The sequence below is a fragment of the Haemorhous mexicanus genome, chromosome 5 (genome assembly GCF_027477595.1).
Source record: "Haemorhous mexicanus isolate bHaeMex1 chromosome 5, bHaeMex1.pri, whole genome shotgun sequence".
NCBI lineage: Eukaryota > Metazoa > Chordata > Aves > Passeriformes > Fringillidae > Haemorhous > Haemorhous mexicanus.
Window position 1 is genome coordinate 74,075,200 of NC_082345.1, and position 23,802 is coordinate 74,099,001.

A 23,802-nucleotide genomic window follows, 5' to 3' on the forward strand; every position below is an offset into this window, starting at 1 on the left:
TTTGGCTTGTTTTTCTGGTGGTGTTTTTTGTTTTGGGTTTTTTTGGTTTATTGGGGTTTTTTTGTGGGTTCCTTTTTGAATTAAAAATAATTCTTTTCAAAATGCCAGACAAGCAATCTATCTCCTATTAGAATCTGTGTTAGGAAGTATAAGAAGAAAAATCACCTTGCTTAAGATTTCTCATACATTATGCTTTAGAAATGGTTTTCAACCTGTGTATTTGATATTTACTGGATTGCAATATTTTGTGTATGTTTATTTTAAATATAAACACTTATGTGTATATAAATAAATGTGCTTGGGTAAAGCTGCCTGTGGCTATGAGGTACAGACAGCATTAGATCTCTCTGATTTATAGACTTCTGCAGCGTTTCTGCTGCTGCTCTGTTTGGTTGTTTTTTGTTTTCAGCTTAGCAAATATTTTCTAATAAATCAAATAGTAATGATAGAAAAAGCAGCTGTTAGTTCATGGGCTTTTTTGAATATCTATCAAGGAATGCAGAGAAACCTCAAGTGGAAATTGAACACTCAATTTCAGCCACTCATTGACACTTGCAATTCTCATTTGAAGACAAATGTGCCTGTATAAAGAAACAGTAATTCACCTGCATTTGGAGCTTTTCCCTGGCCAAAAATCACTGCAGGCTCATTGGCTTTTGCCATCTTGTGTTAACAGAGCTCTGCGAGGCTGTGATGCTGTAATCACTCACTGGCTGGGGATAATTCCCTTCTCCTTTGATATGATAGGAACATTATGTAAAATCATTCCTGATCTGTCAGGGAGGCACAGTGTCCATAGATCTGCCTGTCCTTTGCTTTCATTCCTCAAGGAAAACAGCTGCTGGTGGCTCAGGAGAAGCCCCAAGTGCTCTGAGCAGGAGTTTGCAGCCCTCCCCCTGCACTTGCAGCCCTGATTGATGCTGTTCCTGTAGCCTTGTGATCCATGCAGTCAGCATCAGACCTTTGCAGCCCCTCCAAAGGCATCATTCCAGCCTGCTGCATCCCATCCCTGCAGCCTGCTCTTTGTATTCCACTCACATTAATTGAAGTAATTTTGCCACTGAAGCGTGTTTCAAACCTCTGCATTTAAATTGAAATTTTAATTCCCTTATTGTTTGGAAAAGAAGGCTGAGGATGGCTTGTTACAGGTTTCATTATCACTCAAAACTCTCCAGCTGCTGGTTCTAATGTGCAGTGACTGAGTAATGCAGGCAAGGATTGTTAATAAAAGACTGGCAGCTTTTCCCACTTGGATAAACACAATGCAGAGGTACTTTGTGACAGCTTACATTTGTATGAAGTTAATTTTTTTTTTTTTTAAGTGACAGCTTTTTTCCCATTCTGATTCTGTATCCAGCCCGAGCAGCACACAAATATCAGGTGTTCCTGTTGTGTGTTCCTCCAGCATCTTGATAATTCCAGGAGCACAGGCAGTAGGATCAGGTTTGCTGTCCTGTAATTGCACATTACAGGGTGTCTAAAAGAACCCATTTCCAGCATCCTTTGAATTGTGAAGCTTTGGAGAATTTGGGAATGTCTGGAACAGATAAAATGCCTGTTGGAGCTGGAATGCATTTTAGTTATTTTCCATTTCTTTATGTGCCTTTTTGATAGAGTGGGTTTGTACATTTGCCTGAAATGGAGCTGGTTTTTCACACACCCAATTACTGACAGCAATATTCACTTTATGGGGCACTTCAGTGCACGTGCAGCCATTTGTGGGTGGTTTTTGTTTAATGTAAAACAAGAAAAGGGTTCAGGGGGGACCTCCTGGCTCTGCACAAGTCCCTGCCAGGAGGGGACAGCCAGGGGGGTCGGGCTGTGCTCCAGGGAACAGGGACAGCAGCAGAGGGAATGGCCTCAGGCTGGGCCAGGGGAGCTCAGGGGGGATTTTGGGGAGAATTTCTTCATGGAAAGGGCAGTGGTGGTGGAGTCCTCATACCTGCAGGGATTTAAAGCCATGTGCATGTGGCACTTGGGGACATGGGCCAACGGTGGCCTTGGCAGTGCTGGGAATGGTTGGACTCGATGATCTGAGAGCTCTTCTCCAACCTAAACCATTCCATAATTCTGTGATCTGCTACTGAGGGGAAATTCTGAGCCAGGAGGAGCTTCCTAAGGACAGTCTCCAGAGAGGGGAGTGAGCAAGGGCCAGGGACACTGTCACTTCCCACTGTCACATCAGGGACACTGGTGTCACTTCCCTGGGAGCCTGAGCTTGGCTGCTGGAATGAGGAATCCAAGTTCTTCCAGAGGAGAGGTTCTGGGAGTGCTCCACACCACCAGAAGCCAGAGCAGAGATCAGCAGTGGCCAGGACAGGACATTCACCCTTGCAGGAAACAGTTTCATGCCAGTCTTCCCAGCACTGGGTTGTGCCCTGATTATGCTCTGCACAGTAATTAATAAATTAATTAGCTCAAGATCGTGGAGATCTGTGCTGTTACTTTAATTCTTCTGATTCCACTGTTGACCCATGAGGTCCCCATAGGGAAAATTAATATTTGCCATTTGTTTCTATAATTTAAGAGCTGAAATGCTGAAAACAGTGAAGAAGTATTGTTGAATAAAGTAATTTAAGATCATGTAATTTAGTTAAATAAAAACTCTTTAGGCTGCTTTGGTTTTGTGTCAGGATTTGCCCTCATGGCAGGTAAGAAACCCAGAAACTGCAGAAATCTCTCTGTGGGATAAGAGGGAGGATCATTGCTATTTCCACCTGAATTTTTTTTTATTAGGAAGACAAGAAGGAAGAGTGAAGGTGGGAAGAAGGAAGGATGGAGCCCTTGGATTATTCTTCACTTCCCTTCCCCCACCCTTGTGTTAGAGTGAGGAATTGGTGTTTTCCTCATGGGCTCATCCTTCTCCTCTGTCTTTTTCCCAGGAAATAAAAAGCTGTCAGTATTTTGTTTCTCCAGAAGCAGGGAATTCTCCAACACCTACTTTTCTTTCTTTTCCAGTGTTAAAGACTTAAACTTCAGGTTTTCAATGTCAGGAAAATAATTATAAGATGTGAGCAATAGCAGGAGGATTTTTTTGGAGCTGATTGCTTTCTCCCTGCCCATTTGGCATTTTATAAAAAAAGTGTTTTTAAAGGCTTTACAACACACCTGAGTGACTGGATGACAGCAGGAGCAGAACTGGGAGGGCTGTTACTAAGTGGAAATGCTGTGCAGAAATCATGGAATTCCAGAATGGTTTGGGTTGGAATGGACATTAAATCCCATCCCATCCATGGCAGGGACACCTCCCAGTGTCCAGCCTGGCCTTGGACATTCCAGGGATCCAGGGCAGCCCCAGCTGCTCTGGGAAACAAATGAAGGTGGCACAGGAAGAGGAGATAGAGGAGAAATCAAGGCAGGGACATCCTGGAGAACAGTGGGGACAAGGAGCCCCACTTGCTGTGGGAAGAATGACTCAAACAAGGGCTTTAAAATCTTGAAATGTTTTTGCTCTGTGTGCAAAATATTTACTCATCCCATAATGAGCCTCTGATTCCAGAGCAGCTGGGGCTGCCCCTGCATCCCTGGTAGTGTCCCAGGCCAGGCTGGACACTGGGGCTGGAGCAGCCTGGGACACTGGGAGGTGGCCCTGCCATGGCAGGGGTGGCACTGGGTGGGATTTAACAACCCAAATTCTGGTTCTGTGTCCTCCTCAACAACCTCCAGTGCTCCTCACTTTTCTGTGCACTCCATATTAATCCTCTGGGAAAATCTTTGGAGTGCCAACCCCTCCTTGAGAAACTGGCTGTTTGTAGCCCTGGGCACTGCTGAGATGTAAAAATATCATTTTTATTACCTGGCTGCAGCTGCCACCTGTGGCTGTCCTCAGGATGGCACAAGGAGAGCCTTTCAATTAAAAATACCTTGTAGTGAGCAGAGTTCTTACACCTTAAGTAGGCTGGAATAATGAAATAAATAAAAATAACAATGCAGTTCTCAGCCTGCATTTTATTTACTGCCTGCCTTTCAGCTGGAACAAGGAAAATCAATAAAAACACTTTCATTTGGTTTCTGCATTCCTTAGTGCAGCACTGCTGGGATTCAGCTGCTGCCATGGAAGTTTTATATTTTGGAATTAAGTGGAAATAACAGAGCTGAGTTTGTTTGGGATCCTGTAAAAATGAAACCTATTTAAATTTACCTGTAAAAATCCAGACCATCCTGGGTTTTTATAGGTAAATTTAAATTTTGGCTCTACTCGAAATTCTCTTTTGAGAAGTGAGATCTCTCTCATTTCATGTGAGGTTTCTATTAATTGTTAATGATTGGCAAATCTGATTTCTTAAGGTGAGGGACAGGTGAGGAAGAGACACCTTGTTTTTTGTTAATTTTATGAATTATGAATTTTATGAATTCCATGTGTACCTGGAATATGTTTTGGTGATTTCCAAAACCATGGAAATCATGGGCTTTGTGTGTCTGAAAGGTCTGGGGCCACACAAGGAGGATCTGAGGACATTTGGTTTGTCCAGGCTGAGTTTGGAAGAATCCTGATAAGTTCTTTATGCAGAAGGATTGGGGGTGTTTATCCTTAGATCATTTTTCATCTTTCTTCTGTAATTTTTCCCCATTTTTTTCCTTAAATTTCAGATTTTTTTCATATTTAAGAAATTTGGGTTTTTAATTTAATTTTTTCCTTAAATACTGCTTTGATTATTTTTTTTAATAAACTTTAGGCTAGTTTTGAACACAGTGGAACATGGAATTTCTGTCCCTTGAAAACACTTTTTTTTTTTTTTTCCAGGGCATAGTTGTCAATGATTTGCTCTCACTCTTTCCCTGCTGTAATTTGCATTTTCAGGGCATCTCTTGCATGAAGTTTTAGCACCTAAATCTGATTTACATGGCCACGTGCTTGACCCCAGCTCTCCTCAGGGCCTCTCCAGAGCATCACCAGGGAGCTCTTGGCTCTGCTAATAACAGCCCTTCATTTCAGCTGGTAAAAGTTTATTTAAGAAGAAATTGAATAAGAAATCAGGCTGTGATGGAGGTGGAGCAGAGCTGGAATACAGAGGATGCTTTTCCAGCAGTCATTGGGTTGTCCAGGAATTCTTTTTTAAACTCTGGGGTGTAAGAGAGAATTTTATCCCCAGTAAAACGTTGCAGCAACACCATGTAAAAATTGTTGAAGGGTTATGGAGCACTATAAAATAATCCAGATTGAATAAATCTGGATAAATAAATCTGATTGAACTGCTTTGAAAATGCAGCTTTAAAGCTGGCAGAAAGGTGTAATAAATTCAGTTTTCACTACAGCATTTGAAACATTTGGGATGAAAATGGAAATGAGAAGTGAAAGGAAGAAGTCTTGGGTAATTCTGTCGTGCCAGTAGATAATTCTGCCATTTCAGGGAAGTCATTTGTCCATGCTGGTGGAGAAATTGCAGAATTTGTGTTCAGGTCCAAGTGAGCAGTTGGATAAACCTCTTGTTTTTAGCCCCTCTCTTCCTTGAGCTCCACTTTTGGTTCCAGCACTTTGTTGCTAGAAAGACATTGATGAATTACAGGAGTGGAGGAGGAAGGAGAATGATTGATGGGTGACTGAGGCAAATGCAAAAGAATTAAATTTCTCTAGCTGGAGGAAAGGACAGCAAGTGAGGAACATAATTTTATAAATATTTAAAAGTTGGCAGAGGGAAACAGTGTTTGGTCATTGCCATTGGATCAGTTCAGAAAAAGGAAAGCTGTTTGTCCTTTGTGTTAAGGTGTTTCAGCCAGGTTTGTCCAAAATAACCCTTTTACTTTGGTTTGTACATTTTTTACTCTCCTTTCCCCCTCAGATCAGTTTGCTTGTCCCAGGATGAGCTGTTTTCCTGCAAACTGAGCACTTCTTTTTGTGAGTGTAGCTCAGAATCTTTCAAAGTTCTTTTCCAACCCTCTCAGCTTGAGTCCTCTGTGTCAGTCCCCCCCCTTTTTGTGCTTCATTTGCTCACAAATCCTTTCATGCCATGGAGGGGAGTCAGTTCAGCTGTTCCCAAAATATTGCAAATGAACCAAAATCATAATTTATAGCTCTTTCTTTGCTTTGTCCTTGTTGATTCTTACAAGATTTTGAAAGGTGAATGTCCTTTGGGAGAAAACCTCCAAAGGGGCCCCTCCTCCAACTGGTTTGGGAAAGATTCCTGAGAGAGAGGTGGAAAGAACCTGTTTGTTTAACAGGCACAGCACCCCCAGCACACCAAATGAACAGTACTGGGTGACACCACTCTGTCACTGCTCTGAAGGAGATGACAAATTCAGAAAGTCTCTCCTGGGGTGGTCGCTGTTATCAGTCCCTCCGGCGCTGGGGCAGCTGCTGCAGCCACAAGGTGCAAACTCTTGGTGTTCCCAGGTCCCAGTCTGGAGCAGGCTCGAGCAGGTCCAAACAGGAAAGGAGGAACAGTCCAGGAGGAAATCTGGACTGTTTAGCTAAACCAACTAATGAGCAGAAGCAGAAAGGCAAGAGCAAAGCAGGAGCAGAGCAGGAGCAAGAGCGAGAGCAAAGCAAAAAGCAAGAGCAGCCCTGTGTACTGTCCTGTCTCTGTGTCCACCAGCTGTGGGGGAGAGGCTGATAAGAGCCCAAAACAAAACTTTCCCTCTTCAGAGCCAGTCTTGAAGTCACAGAACATAATATCCAGCATAGACAGAACAAGGAATGGGGATACAAGCATCATGTGTCACCCTAGGACAGTGAACAAAACTGGGAGCAATTCCTTCCCTCACCTGTATATCCACCCAGTGCTGTCCATCAGCTCCTCAGCAGTCCTCATCCCCCGGGTTCCTTTGCTCCTTCTCCTGTTTTTAGGAATATCAGGAATTTTCAGGAATATCATCACTGATCTCTGGTGCTTTTTCTGCTTTCCATGATTTTACCTGAAGACTCTGTGCTTTAGGATCTCCAGGGTAGTTTTTAAGTTCAGGGTCATTTTAACAAATCCTGTTCCCTGATTTGTTTTGATGCCACCTCACACTGTGCTGTGGCAATTTGGTAGGAGACAATTCCCAACCCCTGGATTTATTATTTTTTTAAGTTTTGCTTGTATCCCATTATTTGGCTGGCCCATCCTCAAAGGCCATCACTTTTCAGCTTCATCCTGATTCACCTTGCAACCAAAATACTGCAACAAATCTCCAGATGAAACACAGCCTTGATAAAACCTGTGTCAAGGTTGGAATTAAAAGATATAAAATCCAAAAGATACTGGAATTGAAAGATATTATATCCAAAAGATACTGGAATTAAAAACACAGCCTTGATAAAACTTGTCAAGGTTGGAATTAAAAAATATGAATGCAGTTTAAAGCAGGTTTAATCATGTGCTTGTTAAGTGTTGCCAGCAGTGGAGGCTGCAAGTGCTTCACAAGCTTTTGGTTTTTGGAATTCTGTGATTCCAACCATTCTGTGATTCCATGCATTGTCCATCAAAAAATGTGGGAATTTTGCAGCCTTAAATTCAGGAGCTCCTTGCTTATTTTATTCTTAATAAACTTAGGAGTTATGTGGAGGTTTGAGGTGGGTAAAAATAGAGAACACAAACGCTGCTGAAGTAAACATTTTCTCACTGCTCTCCAGGTACAGCTCGTGTCCAACAGCTTTATTTATTCCCCTCCCTTTCCTTAAGTTGCTTTTTCCATGGCTGTTGCTCAATCTGTCACACTCCTGTGCCAGGCAGTGGGTGGCACAGGGATGGGGTGGCACAGGGATTGGGTGGCACCTGCGAGTGTTTCCTGCTGCTGTTCTGCCTCTCAGTGTTGGATTATGCTCTTTATGCTCTTTTCTGACCCAGAGCTAGGGCAGCTGAGAGGCATCTTAAAAACTTTTATTCCATTTCCAGTCTCATGTGAAGGGTGAGACAATACAGATGTTATCATTCACCCCCTCACAATCAGAAGACAATTATTTCCTGATTTCAAGACATTATAAGTGTTCCTTGGTCTGTCAGCTTTACCCACACCATGCTGTAAATGCCTTCAAGCCAATCCTCTACAATTCCCCCTGGTGGGTCCCACTCCAGTGCATCTTTCACAGCTCTGTTGCTCCAAAGGATCCAGTCTGATTTGCAAGGGCACCCTTTGGAACTTGTTTCCAGTTCCATTTCTCTCTCAGCAATGTCTGTCCCATTCCAGAGCATTTCTAACTCAGCATTTCTCATCTCAAAGTTTGCATAGATGTGAGCTCTCTGTCAGGCTTTGGGAATTCTCTGCAAATCCATTTCCCACATTTCCCCCTCTCTCTGGAACAGTAAAACCTTCTTTGATGGCTTTGCTTATTGTTTGCTGTGCACAGTGAAGTACACAAGGCACTCTCACTGATATTGTCACTGTAATAATCAATGTCATTCTAACATCAAACTCAGTTTATTTAATAAATTATTTTAGTTGCCCCATCTCAGGGTCACAAAAGAGCTTAATCCAACATCACAGCACTGTGGTTCAACAGTGGGTGGAAAGGACCTTAAATCCCACCTAGTGCCAGCCCTGCCATGGCAGGGACACCTTCCACCATCCAGGCTGCTCCAAGCCCTGTCCAGCCTGGCCTGGGACACTCACAGGGACCCAGGGGCTGCTCTGGGAATTCTGTTCCAGGGAAGAGAGGGAATTTGTGGCTGTTGTGTCTCTCTGCCCACTGCCAGGTCCCCAAAGCTGCAGGGTGAGGACTTTCCTGTTGCACAGCAGTTTGCAGGCTCAGTCCTTATCTCCTGCAAATGGAATTCAGTGACCTGCTTCTTTAGCTCTGCCTACACTTATTTCAGCTGGTTTTTAGTCATTTTCCTTTCCTGTACCTTGTGAAAGTGAGTCCCTTGTAAAAGCAGCAGATCAATTCTCCTTTTAAATGTCAGCATTGTTGTATTCAACAGCGAGGCAGGTGGAACCTTCTGGGCTGTTGCTTATTTATTTAGTCTTTTCTTCTGAGGGCTCAACTTTTTCCCTTTTGTCAGATTGTGTTGATGTACAACTTGTTTTTATCTCAAATTATGACCCACCACATTGTTTCCTCTAAACCTTTCTCAGTTGTGTGTTCATGTTTTTATATCTGCTGTCCAAATTTGGAACAGATTGGTTTCCCAGACAGAAAGGATTTGGTTTTCTAGTAAAAAATTAATAACTGAGGAAGGAATTCTTCCCTGTGAGGGAGGTGAGGCCCTGACACAGCTTGACCAGAGAAATTGTGGATTCCTGATCCCTGGAGGTGTCCAAGGCCAGGCTGGATGAGGTTTGGAGCAACCTGGGACAGTAGAAAGTGTCCCTGCCCATGGGGACTGGGTGGTCTTTAATGTCCCTTCCAACCCAAACTATTTCATCATTCCGTGATTTTGCAATTCTATCATTATTTTGCTTTTTTCCCCACCCTGAAAAAAAAAAGAAAATTGAGACTTTTCTCTTTATCTCTGCTCACTTCCAGACCTGTGGGGGTTCAGCAGAACCCTTGAGGGAATAAATAGATTTCACTGTAAACAGATTGGGAAACTTTGGCTGAAGTCAGGAAAGAAAGAATTTGGACAAATACCTTGTTAGCACTCAGGTTCTCGTTTGTTGTAAAATGCTGAATTAAACCCTTCCAGATTTCCTCTTACACTAAGCAAGTGTTTAGCTCTGTTTTCTTTTTAAGGCAATTAAGCCCTGCTCTAAACTGCCTGTGACCTTTAAACAAGCTGCCTAATGGTGCTGGTGCCATGGTTATTTTCTATAAACTTGCAATTTTTAGCTTCTACAAAGCACAGCTCTTTTTTCAGCCTTGTTTCATCTCTGTTTCCTAAAGGCTCTTTGCTCATTGCAGGTACTAATCAGTAGAGAGAGATAAGAAGATTTGAACATCAGGAATTACTATCAGATCATCTAAGCCAAATTCTCTGCTAATCCAGGCCAATATTTTAATTAGTGTTTGACTAAATTACACTTATTGTGTGTTCATGAGCAGCTTTCAGTGGGAGAGAGAGCTGAATTTAACCTTAACTGCCCATTCTTTTGGTACAATTTCCTCATTGTAAAGCAGTTTTTTCCCACAAGAATAACAACTTGTTTATTGTTGGTTCCTTTTCCAGCTGCTCTGTGTTGCTGTGGCTCCTCTCTGCACCCCAGCCCCTGCCAAGAGATTCATGTTGGGGAGCTCTTTTACCTGTAATTATCTTTTGTGTCCAGCTAGTCTAACACAATGCTGTGATCCCCCTGCAGAAAAACAAACAAAAATCACTTTATTTCCATTTGACTGAGCTCTGTGTGTAGAAAGAAGAGCCAGGAAGGACCATCAGCTGCTTCTTCTGGAGCCTGGAACCACTTAGAGTCCTGTACATCTCATTTCCAGGTTTTTTTGGGCTGCTTTTCCCTTATCAGTATTAACTTGCAGGATAACTCTTCCTCTCTCTATCCAATTCCACATCTTTTAGTGCTTTGGGATACAGCCAGCAGCTGCTGGGAGGGTTAAAAACCAGGGAAAGCTGATTGGCATCTCTTGCATAATCCAAATTTTGGTGTGTTAGGAGCTGAGTGGGGCCATGAAGTCAAAAAAGTTCCTTGGAAAGTTCCACTGTTGACCTGCCTTTAGTGTATATTTAATTTTGTGCATTTTTGATTGATGTTTTTGCTTCCTTTTGGTTGCTTATGCTGTTCTGGGCTGGTTTATCCAGCACACAAAGGTTTTAATCTCATTTTTTTTATTCTGGAATATAATCTTGGGTGCTGCTTTGTTGCCAGGACCTAAATCATCTTTCTGTAAGCCAAACTGCAGAGAGGAAAAATGTTTGGTTTGGATTTTAGCATAATATTTCTATTGCCATCTAAACCAACTGGAGACCTTCCTTTGACTTTGACTATAAGTATAATAAATGGTTGAATATTCCATTTTTTTCCTGTAAAATATGTCCTGGAGAGCTGTATTTTGGCCTTAATATGAATGAACTCTTTAGGAACTGGTAAGACAAAAACAGAGCAGAGTGGAAAGTTTAAATTCCCATTCTTTGTGTTTGACAGAAAACTTTACCTGGATGTCTTGGAATTTTTTTTTTTAATGTCACTTTTCACATTTTTTTCTGGCTGCTTTTCACCTCTCAGTTTCTCAGTAGAACAAATGTTGCTCCTGCTCTTTGCTCTTGTGGGATTTTTGGCCCAGCTCCCAGGGCAGTTGTAGCTCCCTTGAAGCAACTGGGGGGGATTCAAGTGCCTTTGGGATGGTGAAATTTGGGTAATAATCCCCACCTGCCAAAGGAAGAGGAGAGGAATTCACATTTCCACTTCTGCCTGAGTTTCCCACGTGGTCTCTGCTGAGCTTCTCCACTCGTGTGAGCTCTGCCACCTCCTCTGGGGAGAAGGAAATTGGGTTTTCCCATGATTTTTGGGGTGGTTTTGTGATGTGTGATGGCCAAACTTCCCCAACTGTTCCTAGATAGATACTGGGAAGGAAAAGGATGGACAGTGAGGAGATGGAAAAATTGATTTTAAAAGCTTGGCTATCACATGGATATTCCAGTTTTTCTGGGCTTGGAGGCCAGCAGAGGAATACTCTGGTGGTGGATGTTCTTTCAGAAAAGTGCCTTTGGGATGGTGAAATTCAGGGAATAATCCCCACCTGCCAAAGAAGAAGAGGGGAATTCACATTTCCACTTCTGCCTGAATTTCCCACCTGGTCTCTGCTGAGCTCCTCCACTCGTGTGAGCTCTGCCACCACTCAGGGGAGAAATTGGATTTTCCAATCATTTTTGGGGTGGTTTTGTGATGTGTGATGGACAAACTTCCCCAACTGTTCCCACATAGATACTGGGAAGGAAGAGGATGGGCAGTATAGTGTGGCAAGTGAGGAGATGTAAAAATGAATATAAAAAGCTTGGCTATCCCATGGATATTCCAGTTTTTCTGGGCTTGGAGGCCAGCAGAGGAATACTCTGGTGGTGGATGTTCTTTCAGTAGGCTGCCTTTGGGATGGTGAAATTTGGGGAATAATCCCCACCTGCCAAAGAAGAAGAGGGGAATTCACATTTCCACTTCTGCCTGAGTTTCCCACGTGGCCTCTGCTGAGCTCCTCCACTCGTGTGAGCTCTGCCACCACTCAGGGGAGAAATTGGATTTTTCCATCATTTTTGGGGTGGTTTTATGGTGTGTGATGGACAAACTTCCCTAACTGTTCCCAGATAGATACTGGGAAGGAAAAGGATGGACAGTGAGGAGATGGAAAAATTGATTTTAAAAGCTTGGCTGTCCCATGGATATTCCAGTTTCTCCTGGGCTTGGAGGCCAGCAGAGGAATACTCTGGTGGTGGATGTTCTTTCAGTAGGCTGCCTTTGGGATGGTGAAATTTGGGGAATAATCCCCACCTGCCAAAGAAGAAGAGGGGAATTCACATTTCCACTTCTGCCTGAGTTTCCCACGTGGCCTCTGCTGAGCTCCTCCACTCGTGTGAGCTCTGCCACCTCCACTGGGGAAGAGGAAATTGGATTTTTCCATCATTCTTGGGAGAAGGAAATTGGGTTTTCCCATCATTTTTGGGGTGGTTTTGTGATGTGTGATGGCCAAACTTCCCCATCTGTTCCCAGATAGATACTGGGAAGGAAGAGAATGGACAGTGAGGAGATGGAAAAATTGATTTTAAAAGCTTGGCTGTCCCATGGATATTCCAGTTTTTCCTGGGCTTGGAGGCCAGCAGAGGAATACTCTGGTGATGGATGTTCTTTCAGAAAAGTGCCTTTGGGATGGTGAAATTTGGGGAATAATCCCCACCTGCCAAAGAAGAAGAGGGGAATTCACATTTCCACTTCTGCCTGAATTTCCCACGTGGTCTCTGCTGAGCTCCTCCACTCGTGTGAGCTCTGCCACCTCTGCTGGGGAGAAATTGGGTTTTTCCATCATTTTTGGGGTGGTTTTATGGTGTGTGATGGACAAACTTCCCCAACTGTTCCCAGATGGATACTGGGAAGGAAGAGGATGGGCAGTATAGTGTGGCAAGTGAGGAGATGTAAAAATGAATATAAAAAGCTTGGCTATCCCATGGATATTCCAAGTTTTTCTGGGCTTGGAGGCCAGCAAAGGAATACTCTGGTGATGGATGTTCTTTCAGTAGGGTGCCTTTGGGATGGTGAAATTCAGGGAATAATCCCCACCTGCCAAAGCAAGAGGAGAGGAATTCTCATTTCCGCTTCTGCCTGAGTTTCCCACGTGGCCTCTGCTGAGCTCCTCCACTCGTGTGAGCTCTGCCACCTCCACTGGGGAAGAGGAAATTGGATTTTTCCATCATTCTTGGGAGAAGGAAATTGGGTTTTCCCATCATTTTTGGGGTGGTTTTGTGATGTGTGATGGCCAAACTTCCCCATCTGTTCCCAGATAGATACTGGGAAGGAAAAGGATGGACAGTGAGGAGATGGAAAAATTGATTTTAAAAGCTTGGCTGTCCCATGGATATTCCAGTTTCTCCTGGGCTTGGAGGCCAGCAGAGGAATACTCTGGTGGTGGATGTTCTTTCAGTAGGCTGCCTTTGGGATGATGAAATTCAGGGAATAATCCCCACCTGCCAAAGGTAGAGGAGAGGAATTCTCATTTCCACTTCTGCCTGAATTTCCCACGTGGTCTCTGCTGAGCTCCTCCACTCGTGTGAGCTCTGCCACCACCTCAGGGGAGAAATTGGATTTTCCAATCATTTTTGGGGTGGTTTTATGGTGTGTGATGGACAAACTTCCCTAACTGTTCCCAGATAGATACTAGGAAGGAAGAGGATGGGCAGTATAGTGTGGCAAGTGAGGAGATTTAAAAATTGATATAAAAAGCTTGGCTGTCCCATGGATATTCCAAGTTTTTCTGGGCTTGGAGGCCAGCAGAGGAATACTCTGGTGATGGATGTTCTTTCAGCAGAGTTAATATTTACTGGTACTGAGGGAGCAGCCCTTGGCTGGGCTGGCTGTTCACTGCATCTTTGCTTTTAATTTTTAATGTTTGGCTGACAGGTTTGTTCTGAACCCAGATCCTGAAGTGCAAGCAAATGTCTTATTTCACTGACAGCATCCTCAGTTAGCAGGGAATGGGTTTTTAAATTTTATTTAAAACCTCTGCATGCCAAACATGCTCTTTCCAGTTTCTTACAACCTCAGCACTGAGGGTTTGGAAGCTGCAGAGGGATGCCATCATTTATTTATTAGTGACTGAAAATCTCTGTTAAATAGAAAACCGACTGGGAGGGATGCACAGTGAGAGTGTTGCTTTTAGGCACTGGTTTGTCATTCCTGGTGGGTTTTGTCTGTGTTTGGGTTTTGTCCACGTTTATTTTTAGGATAGAAAAGAAAATGAGGACATTCCAGTGCCCATGGGATGTCAGCTGGTCATTATTTCAGATATTCAAATGGTGTAGCCACAGGACATAGCCCTTGTGCAGACTAGAGGATGAGGTCTCCTAAGCTTTTTCAGTCATGAGTTTAAACAAATTAAATTTAAGCCATTTTCTCCCCATTTGCAGAATTTGGAATAATGGAGTTTTTTGGTGTTTCTGTAATGGAAAGAATAGCAACCATCAAACAGCAAAGTCACTATCTTCTTCTAACACTTTTCTACTTAATAATCCTCTTATTTGGGGATAAACCATGCTTTGATTTTTGTTTAAGAACTGTGTTTTCACTAACTTGTTTTATAAATACGCTTAATATTTGAAGGCTGCGCATTAAATCCAAATTATTGAATGTCTGACCCTTCTATATAATTTTTTGGGGGAATAGAAATAAAGAAATATTACTTCAAGATTTTCTGCTTTAGAAGGGTTTTAAGGCTAGAATCATCCTGGGATTCAGACACTCCCCTAATCCAAGAGGAAAATTGTTTTTGCGGGGTTCCCTGACCAAGGAAGGAATGATGAATCTGACTCCATGCTCTCAGAAGGCTAATTTATTATTTTGTATTATATATTATATTAAAGAATGCTAAACTAAACTATACTAAAGAATAGAGAAAGGATACAGACAGGAGGCTAAAAGATAATAATGAAAACTCCTGACTCTTTCCAGAGCCCCAACACAGCTTGGCCCTGATTGGTCATTAATTAAAACAATTCACATGAATCCAATGGAACAATCACCTGTTGGATAAACAATCTCCAACCACATTCCAAAGCAGCAAAACACAGGAGAAACAAATGAGATAATATTGTTTTCCTTTTTCTCTGAGGCTTCTCAGCTTCCCAGGAGAGAAAGCCTGGGCGAAGGGATTTTTCCAGAAAATGTGAATGTGACAGAAAATTGCAAAACTGAATGAGTCAAACGAATGGATGTGTAAAAACTGTCCCCTGTTTTCCCCCCAGGTGTCAGCAGTGGATTCCCTGGAGGGTCCCCTCCTGCAGGTGGAGGGGCTGAGCGACCTGAGGCTGGAGCTGCACAGCAAGAAGATGAACCTGCACCTGGTGCTGATCGACGAGCTGCACCGGCACCTCTACATCCGATCCACCAACCGCGTGGGGCAGCGCGGCAGGGACAGAGCCCGCCTCGGGTGGGACAGCCTGCCCCCTCCCCTGCCCCCTCCCCTGCCCCCTCCCCTGCCACCCCAAACTGCTTTTCTGGCATGCTGTCTTGGTTTGGAAAGCCAGGTGTCTGCTAAGGAAGGCAGGAGCCTCCCCTAAAATGGAGAATGTAAACCCCCTCCCTCTGAATTGTTATAGTTTTGAAATGAAGGGGCTCTCTCTCCTCTCTTGGGAGCAGGAATAAGAGTTTACTAGGAAAATTAAAATACAAATATAATACTACAAAAAAAACCACTGATAGAGTCAGAATAGACCTGACAGCCTGTGGGTCAGGGTGGTGACAGCAGTCCCATTCAAAGGTGCCTCAGCCCTCCTGTATGGAATTTACAGGGAACCCCTGTCGAGGGGAGAGAATGATGAGGAGGACTTCACGGATATCCCAAGTCTACTTAATGACTTTGTTATACTACATTATTCTATATTACATTACATCTAAACTGAATCTGCCAAGCACTCAACTCTGCACACACTGCACAGAATCTCATGACTCACAGCCCACAGTCCCCACACACACACACCTGGCCCTGACATGCCAAGGAACCAAAACACCATCCCTGTGGGTAAACCATCTCCATGTTGCATTCTGCTTTGGCACAAACACAGGCACAGCAAATGAGACAAGAATTGTGTTTTCCTTTCTCTGAGGTTCAGAGAATGTGAAACCCAGAAATATTCTTGGGAAGAATTGTGCCTCGCTTTTCTCTGTGAAGAGAAATGTGGGGACACCCCTGCAGTGCCAGCTGTGGCTCTGCTGGAGCAGGGATCCTGCACAAGGGGGGAGTTTTCCTCTGCAGCTCCAGGGCTGCTGGAGATGGGCCTGCTCTCCCTCTGGGAATGCAGGGCAGGAGAAAGCTGCTCCTCTGGGAATGCAGTGGGCAAAGGCTGCTGGGCTGTTCCCAAACCTCAGATTGGATCCAGGTAGGAATGCTTGGCTCCTCCCCTGGGCGGAGCATCTCCCCATGGGATGGTGGAGTTTGATCAGCCCTGCAGGGACACTCAGTGGCCATGGACAGCAGAGATCTCCTGGAAGGAGGGTTGGCTGTGGGAGAGATAAAGAAAACTGCCCCAGGAACAGAGATAACTGCCCCAGTGAACAGAGATAACTGCCCAGGAACAGAGATAACTGCCCCAGGAACAGAGATAACTGCCCCAGGGAACAGAGATAACTGCCCCAGGGACAGAGATAACTGCCCCAAGGACAGAGATAACTGCCCAGGGACAGAGATAACTGCTCCAGTGAACAGAGATAACTGCCCCAATGAACAGAGATAACTGCCCCAGGGACAGAGATAACTGCCCCAGTGAACAGAGATAACTGCCCCAAAGACAGAGATAACTGCCCCAGGAACAGAGATAACTGCCCCAATGAACAGAGATAACTGCCCCATGAACAGAGATAACTGCCCCAGAGAACAGAGATAACTGCCCCAGGGACAGAGATAACTGCCTCAGGAACAGAGATAACTGCCCCAGGAACAGAGATAACTGCCCCAGGGACAGAGATAACTGCCCCAGAGAACAGAGATAACTGCCCAGGAGCAGAGATAACTGCCCCAGTGAACAGAGATAACTGCCCCAGGGACAGAGATAACTGCCCCAATGAACAGAGATAACTGCCCCATGAACAGAGATAACTGCCCCAGAGAACAGAGATAACTGCCCCAGGGACAGAGATAACTGCCTCAGGAACAGAGATAACTGCCCCAGGAACAGAGATAACTGCCCCAGGGACAGAGATAACTGCCCCAGAGAACAGAGATAACTGCCCAGGAGCAGAGATAACTGCCCCAGTGAACAGAGATAACTGCCCCAGCAACAGAGATAACTGCCCAGGGACAGAGATAACTGCCCCAGAGAACAGAGATAACTGCCCCAGGAGCAGAGATAACTGCCCCAGAGAACAGAGATAACTGCCCAGGAACAGAGCTAACTGCCCCAGTGAACAGAGATAACTGCCCAGGAACAGAGATAACTGCCCAGAGAACAGAGATAACTGCCCCAGCTCTGACAGATGGCAAATAGAACACCCCCCCATTTCCAACCCAAGACATGTGCCAGTCCCTCAGCACTGTGGCTCTGGAGAGCAGAACATTCAGATTTGTTGATGCACCTCCGAGCCCGTTCGCGTTCTTTCGCTTTTCTCGGCGCTTCTCTTTTTTGGTTGGGGTTTTGCTGCTTCCCACAGCTCCTTTGTGCATTCTCTCCCTTCCCTGATCTTATCCCTCTCCTACAAATGTCATGCTCATGAGGCTCAGGTCAGGGAACAGTTGCTTATTTTCTAGGAAATATCCAAGTTTTAAAAGCCTCCCAGCCAACCATAAGGTGATGAGATGGAGGCCACAATACCTCAGTGTCTGAAACGTGTTGGTTTTGATGTGTTTTAAAGGTGTTGGAACTTCTTACCTGGTTGGTGCCTGTGGTCAGTGGAAATTCAGTTAATACAGGCTGTTTTTTCCTGATTTTGCTAATTCTGAGTTGCTGCTGGCAAGGAAGAAGGTGGCTGGAAAAGAGAGGCAGTTTTGGGAGATAATTTTTGCATAGTAGGGAGCAAAAGGGGAGCCAGCACTTGATAGAGATACAAAAAAAAAAGATAAATCAGCATTTTATTGTGAGGCTGAATAAAAATCTGCATGCCAAAAATGCAAGGCAAGATAGCCAGTTGCATTAAATGAATTTATGGAAGAAAGGATTGGTTGAAGTTGAAATTTCTAGGAAGAAGAATTCCTAGCAAGTCATCAGTCTCTTCCTTGCTCATCTTAATTAAAAACAGCCACAAAGCTTTGTTGTACCCAGACTGGGGGACTGCTAATTAACTGCATTTTGTGGCTTTAGAGGGACTTTTCTGTAACTCTGGATTCTCTTTTTTTTCACTTTCCCTGATGCACATTGTGATATTTGATAACAGCAGCTCTTGCAGCAAGAGTGGCTGGTTGCTTTGGCTGGTTCTTCAGCAGGATACCAAGCCTAAGCCTTGTTTTTTCACATTTCCACAAGCATTTTGACCTCTAAGCAATCATCCTGAGCTCCATTGTAGGAGCCTCCCACATTTCTTTCTCCTAAAAATGATTTCTTGCTTGTCTCCCCTGCCACGTGCAGCAGCTGGAGCAGTGTGGCACATTTTTGTCAACTAATACAGTGTGGATTTTTAAAATGTTTGAATTTTTGAGTAAGGAGGTTTATTTGGGAAGGGATGTACATGGGTAGGCTCAAAACAGGAATGTGGAGAGCAGGAAAAATGGTGGAGGTTTCTGGAGGGAATAAAGAATTTTGGAGGATTAAAAAGTTGACAGAAGGCATGGGAATGGGAACATCTATTAGGCTTAATCTGTTTCTTAGGCTTAAAGTGTAAGGAATAAGTGGATTATTTGTTATGAACAAATATTGTAAATAATAATCTGTTTGCTTTAATTCTTTCCCCTCCCACAGGTCCCTTGTGAAAGACTCCTCTCCTGTGCCTCTGATGGATGTCACTAATTTATCCACACCTCGGAAGTTCCTCGAGACTTCCCAGTTCAGTACTCCTGGAAGCTCCAGCAGTGAGTATTTAAGCCATATATATTCATTTGTAGATCTCCAGCTGATTTTGCTGGAGCAGGAGGAGGCAAATCATCCCCTCCTGGCTCAGAGCTGACAAAATAACCTTGAGGTGATTTTGCAGTGTCACCAAACGAGTGGGTGCTGTGTCCAGGGGCAGAACTTGGCTTTTTTTCCTCATGAAAAATCATCTTTTTCCTCTTCTAACCCCCACCAGCTCCTTAAATACACTCAGTTTCCTGTGCCTGTTCTCACCTTGATGGTGTTCTTGATCTCTTGAGCAGCAGAGATTTGCAGTGGGTTCATTCTGTGTGGTTTCCTCAGCGTTATTTACTGCAGGCAGCCAGGTTTGTGTAGATATTACTGAAGTTTTTTATTGTGTGGGAGCCAAAAGGTCAAATCTGTTCCTTGTGGGAGCTTTGTAACTTTGACTAAAGGTCTGCCTGTACACAGGAATAATCTGGGGCTGATCTTTTATTCCTGTTACTGAAACAAACAGCAAGGAAAACTCTTTTTCACTGGGGGCTTTTGTCTGAGCTTTTGGAAGGGCTGCAGAGAGGGGAAATTAATCTTTGCATTGTTTCAGGAGATTAATAAGTGGGGTTGTCCTTGATGAATAATACAGAAGTGCCCTCCAGTCTCTTCCCCCTTTCAAACCTGACTGTTTCAGCATTCCTCAAATGCAGAGAATATTTCCTTCTCTTTTCAGCCTTATTAATTCTTTTGTCCTTTTGTTTCTAGTTTTGTCACACTTGCCTCCCAGATTGTTCTGTCTGATTACTCTTATCTTCTGCTCCTGGAGGGGTTTTGTTCTTCAGCTCTGCTCCTGCCAGCCTGGTCTTGGAGCCTGGGGCTGTTTTTCTGTGTCCTGGAGGTTTGTGAGGAGTCACAAACTTCCAGAGCTGGAAACTGCAGCCTGGTCACTCAAAATCTGGAAGAGAAAGTGAAAATATATGAAAATTGAAAATATGAAAATTTGGAGGGAAAAACTCAAGAATTCCTGTTGTACTCTGTGATCAGTGGGTAGTTCAGTTCAGTTTTCTTGCAGATGATCACAGGATTTTGAGGAACTGAGGAAATAAAGCACAAAAACCTGAATCCCAGCATCACCCCTGGAAATAGAATAGTTTGGGTTGGAAGGGATCTAAAAGACCATCTAGTTCCACCCCCTCTAAATGTTAAAATACTCATTTTTCAGTGATATTTATAGTGTCTGCTACTCTCTCCCCCTAAAATATTGCTCTTCTGTACAGTAATAAAACCCAAAAGGTGAAGTTATGGGGCTGATGGGGATCTCCCACCTCACAGCTGGGGAACAGAGCAGGAGATGCCCCTCCTGATCCTTTTTTGTTTTAGCAGATCTCTTCTTGCTCTTCTCACCCAGTGCACCAGAAAATCTCTTCCTTGGCTCCTCCTGGTGCTCTGCATCACTCAGTGAAGTGCTGGGCAAGTGTCCCTCAGCCTGGCAAAGATGTGCATTCTAACAGAAAACATTTCATCTGCATAAAATCTGCATATGGTTCTGCTTCAAGTGCACAATGTACTTATGGAGATTATTTTTCCCCTGTAATTTTATTTAAAAGTAGCCTTTTCCAGGACTGCACAACTAGCAGAGAATTTCAAACTTATGCCTATGCATAACAAAAGCTGTTTCTGCCTGTAGTCACTTAAGTTCTTTGGCTTTTTATTGATGAAACAAAGTGTCTGTGCATATTAATGGCTGCCATTCTAAAGCACTGACTCATTCATCCCATCCCAGCAAAGATGCCAAAATTTGGAGTCCTTCCTGCTCTCCCCTCCCAGAGGAGAAGTTACCTTGTGCTGTAGAATCTTTATAAGGAAATTAAAGCTGTTCCTGCTGCACGTAGAACAAACAAATCCTTTGGAAATGCTCACCTGAGGATTGGAGATGTGGCAGCTCACCGGTAACACTTTCCCTTCATGCCAGTTCAGAGAAATGAATTTATATTTCTCTGCTTGAACTTTCTGTACCCTGAAGGGTATTTAGGAAGGGTCTTGCTTTGCCAGGCTCTTCCTCGAACTCTAAAAGGTGCTCACAAACCCAAGAGTGCTCTTTCCTGGGAAATCTGGGACAATACTTCTTAGAAATCCAGCAGAAGATGAGCTGGTGGTGCCAGTAAATACTGCTGTGGGTGGCACATGGAGATTTGTGTTGAATTGCTGATTTATTTCAATGGTTTTTTAGAGAAAAAAGAGTTTGTATGGGCAGGCAGCGTGGTGGTTCTAAGGTCAGGTCTAGGAACCTCCTGGCTCTCTTTCTTCAAGAACCAGAGACTTCTCCACATGTGGAGACCTCCAAAGCTGCTCCTGCAGAATCCCTGCAGGAACCAGAGTTTGAAATATCCAATTTTCAAGGTGAATCTAAAAAATGCCATTGTGCCAGTTCGTTGTCTCAGGTGCCTCTACTCCAAACAGGCTCAACAAATCTTCAAAAGATTTCTTCTCTTCTTATGGCCTGGGCTAATTGCCTTTATCATTTTTTCTTAGAATTGAATGATCTGGGGATGTGTTTGAGGAAGGAAAGGGAAAATCAAGGAGATTTTTAGATCCATGTGGTGAAAGCCAGGAAAGTAAAACATAATTGCTTTTTCTGTGTAATTTCATGAGTTGTTCCTGTGTGTGGTCCCAACATCAAATAGCTGGCTATAGTTCACTTATTTTTTTATTTGGAGACTTGATTTTGATGCTTGTATAGATTAGGAGGATTTTAAAGTTGGTTTTCTTCTGGATTTGCTAGCGATGCAGGGCAGAAAATTCCCAAAATCTTCCAAGGATCCATTTCTGCAGGAGCTGCCCGTTTGTAGCTCCACGAACGTGTCAGAACAAGGATTCAGCACCAGGGATTAGCAGGTGATGTTCCTTCAAATCTGAAATTATGCCTTTGGGCCACCAAGAACTCGTGTGCTTTTCTCTGGAAGGACTGAAGGTACAAAGGAGATCACCAGCAGGACATAAATCATGGAAAATAGTACATTACATTTTACAAGACTCCCATAAAAGCTCGTGGATAATGAAACCTTCATAATGAGGAGCAGCAAATTTTGGCTGTTCACTGGAATGAAAAACAAGACCCAAGAGCCTTTTTTTCAGCTGCTTTGCTTAAATGAGTTCCCAAAGTTGGCTTTTTAGGGATCAGACAGGAGCTGTTAAAAAGCTCCTTGCAGCAGGTTGGCTCCTTGGGAAATGGCAGTGCTGAGCAAATGAATTCCAGGTGGAACAGAGGTTTTTGTGGGGCATCATCAGAGCAGGGATCAGGAAACTCCCCCTTCTGTAACTCTGCACATGGTTCAGCTTTTAGTTCACCTCAACTTTTGCCTGCTTGAACACAGAGTTGAGAATTTTCAGATGAAAATGGTTTGGTGATGAAAAATTTGTGAAAATGGCTGCAATTTTATTAGAGAATGTGGCAAAATCATCATTCCTTCAAGCTGTTGTCTTAGAAGGCTTTTTGATGAGATGTATTTAAATGTTCTGCTTCACAAGAGGTTTGCAGGCTTTGTTAGGACAAGAGGATCAGCCCAGTCAGAGTGGGGTCAGGAAAGGCAAGGATTTTCTCCTGGGAAGCTGAGGAGCCTCAGAGAAAAGGAAAACAATTCTTATCTCATTTGCTTCTCCTGTGCTGTGCTCTCATGTGGAATGTGCTTGGAGAGTGTTTACCCAGAGGTGAATGTTTGATTGGTTTCATGTGAATTGTTTTGACTCATTGGCCAATCAGGGCCAAGCTGTGTCAGGGCTCTGGAGAGAGTCAGGAGTTTTCATTATTATCCTTTAACCTTCTGTCTGTATCCTTTCTGTATTCTTTAGTGTAGTTTAGTTTAGCATTCTTTAATATAATAAAGTATCATAAAATAATAAATGAGCCTTCTGAGAGCATGGAGTCAGATTCATCATTCCTGCCTTCATTGGGACATTTCCCAGCAAATGCAATAAGGAAGGGGACAGGAGGAGCTTGTTCCTGGGCCAAAGCTTTGTGCTCAAACAGCCCCTTGATGACATTTAAAGGCAGGAGAGGATGTTTGAAGTGTGAAAGACAGGAAAAAAGGACAGGGCAGTTACCCAGGGTTGGGACCTTGTCAGATCTCACAGATGAATGGGCCCCCAAAGCTGCCCAGGGCTCCTGGTTCATGGGGACAAAGTGCAGGGAACACATGAAAACAGGTTCCCACTGTTCTGTCAAACACCCAGATCTGACAGAGCCTCCAGACCCGTGTGCAGCTCCCAGATATCGAATTGCTCACTTTGCTCTTGTTTGTGAGAGATGTAAATCAATGTCCTGACTATTTGAGGATGCTGGAAATTGGTTTGCTCTTTCGAAAATGGAAGAGTTTGTCTCAGTGTGCTGGCAGAGTTCTCAGCAAGATTGCTGCTTTTACTCCTCCTAAATGCTGTCCTCACATTTGGCTGCAGCTCCATTTCCTCCCTCTTGGGTGTTCATTGTGTGATATTAAGAATAATTTACAAGCTGCTTTCAGGGGGTGCAGCCTCATGACAGGACCTGTCCTCTGAGAGGCTGGGAAATATCTGCATTGAACTCAGAGAAACAAGATATTTAGGGTTTTTTTTAAAAATAATAGTCTAAACCTTTCTTCTTGTAGCATTTCCAGTGTTTTTTCACAGCTCTGGTTCCAAGGAGCTCATTTTCTGTGTCTGTGCCTGAGTTTTGCTGTGGGTTTTGGAGAATAGCAAATAACAATAACAGAGTGGGCAGAGACCAGGCCTGCAGCTACAAAGTCCTTGGCAGCTCTGTGGGGTGAGAGGTCTGTGATGGAGCAGAGCTTTGAGCAGG

At 43.8% G+C, this 23,802-nt stretch overlaps 1 protein-coding gene across 2 annotated transcripts in view; it reads left to right on the plus strand.

Annotated features, from left to right (window-relative positions):
• Nucleotides 1-23,802, plus strand: part of EXOC4 (exocyst complex component 4) — a 366,741-nt gene that overhangs the window by 29,933 nt on the left and 313,006 nt on the right. For both annotated transcript variants that reach the window (XM_059847577.1, XM_059847578.1), the window contains exons 4-5: nt 15,246-15,430; nt 18,888-18,997. In XM_059847577.1, coding sequence (XP_059703560.1) covers nt 15,246-15,430; nt 18,888-18,997 — 295 coding nt within the window. The remainder of the gene's footprint in view (nt 1-15,245; nt 15,431-18,887; nt 18,998-23,802) is intronic.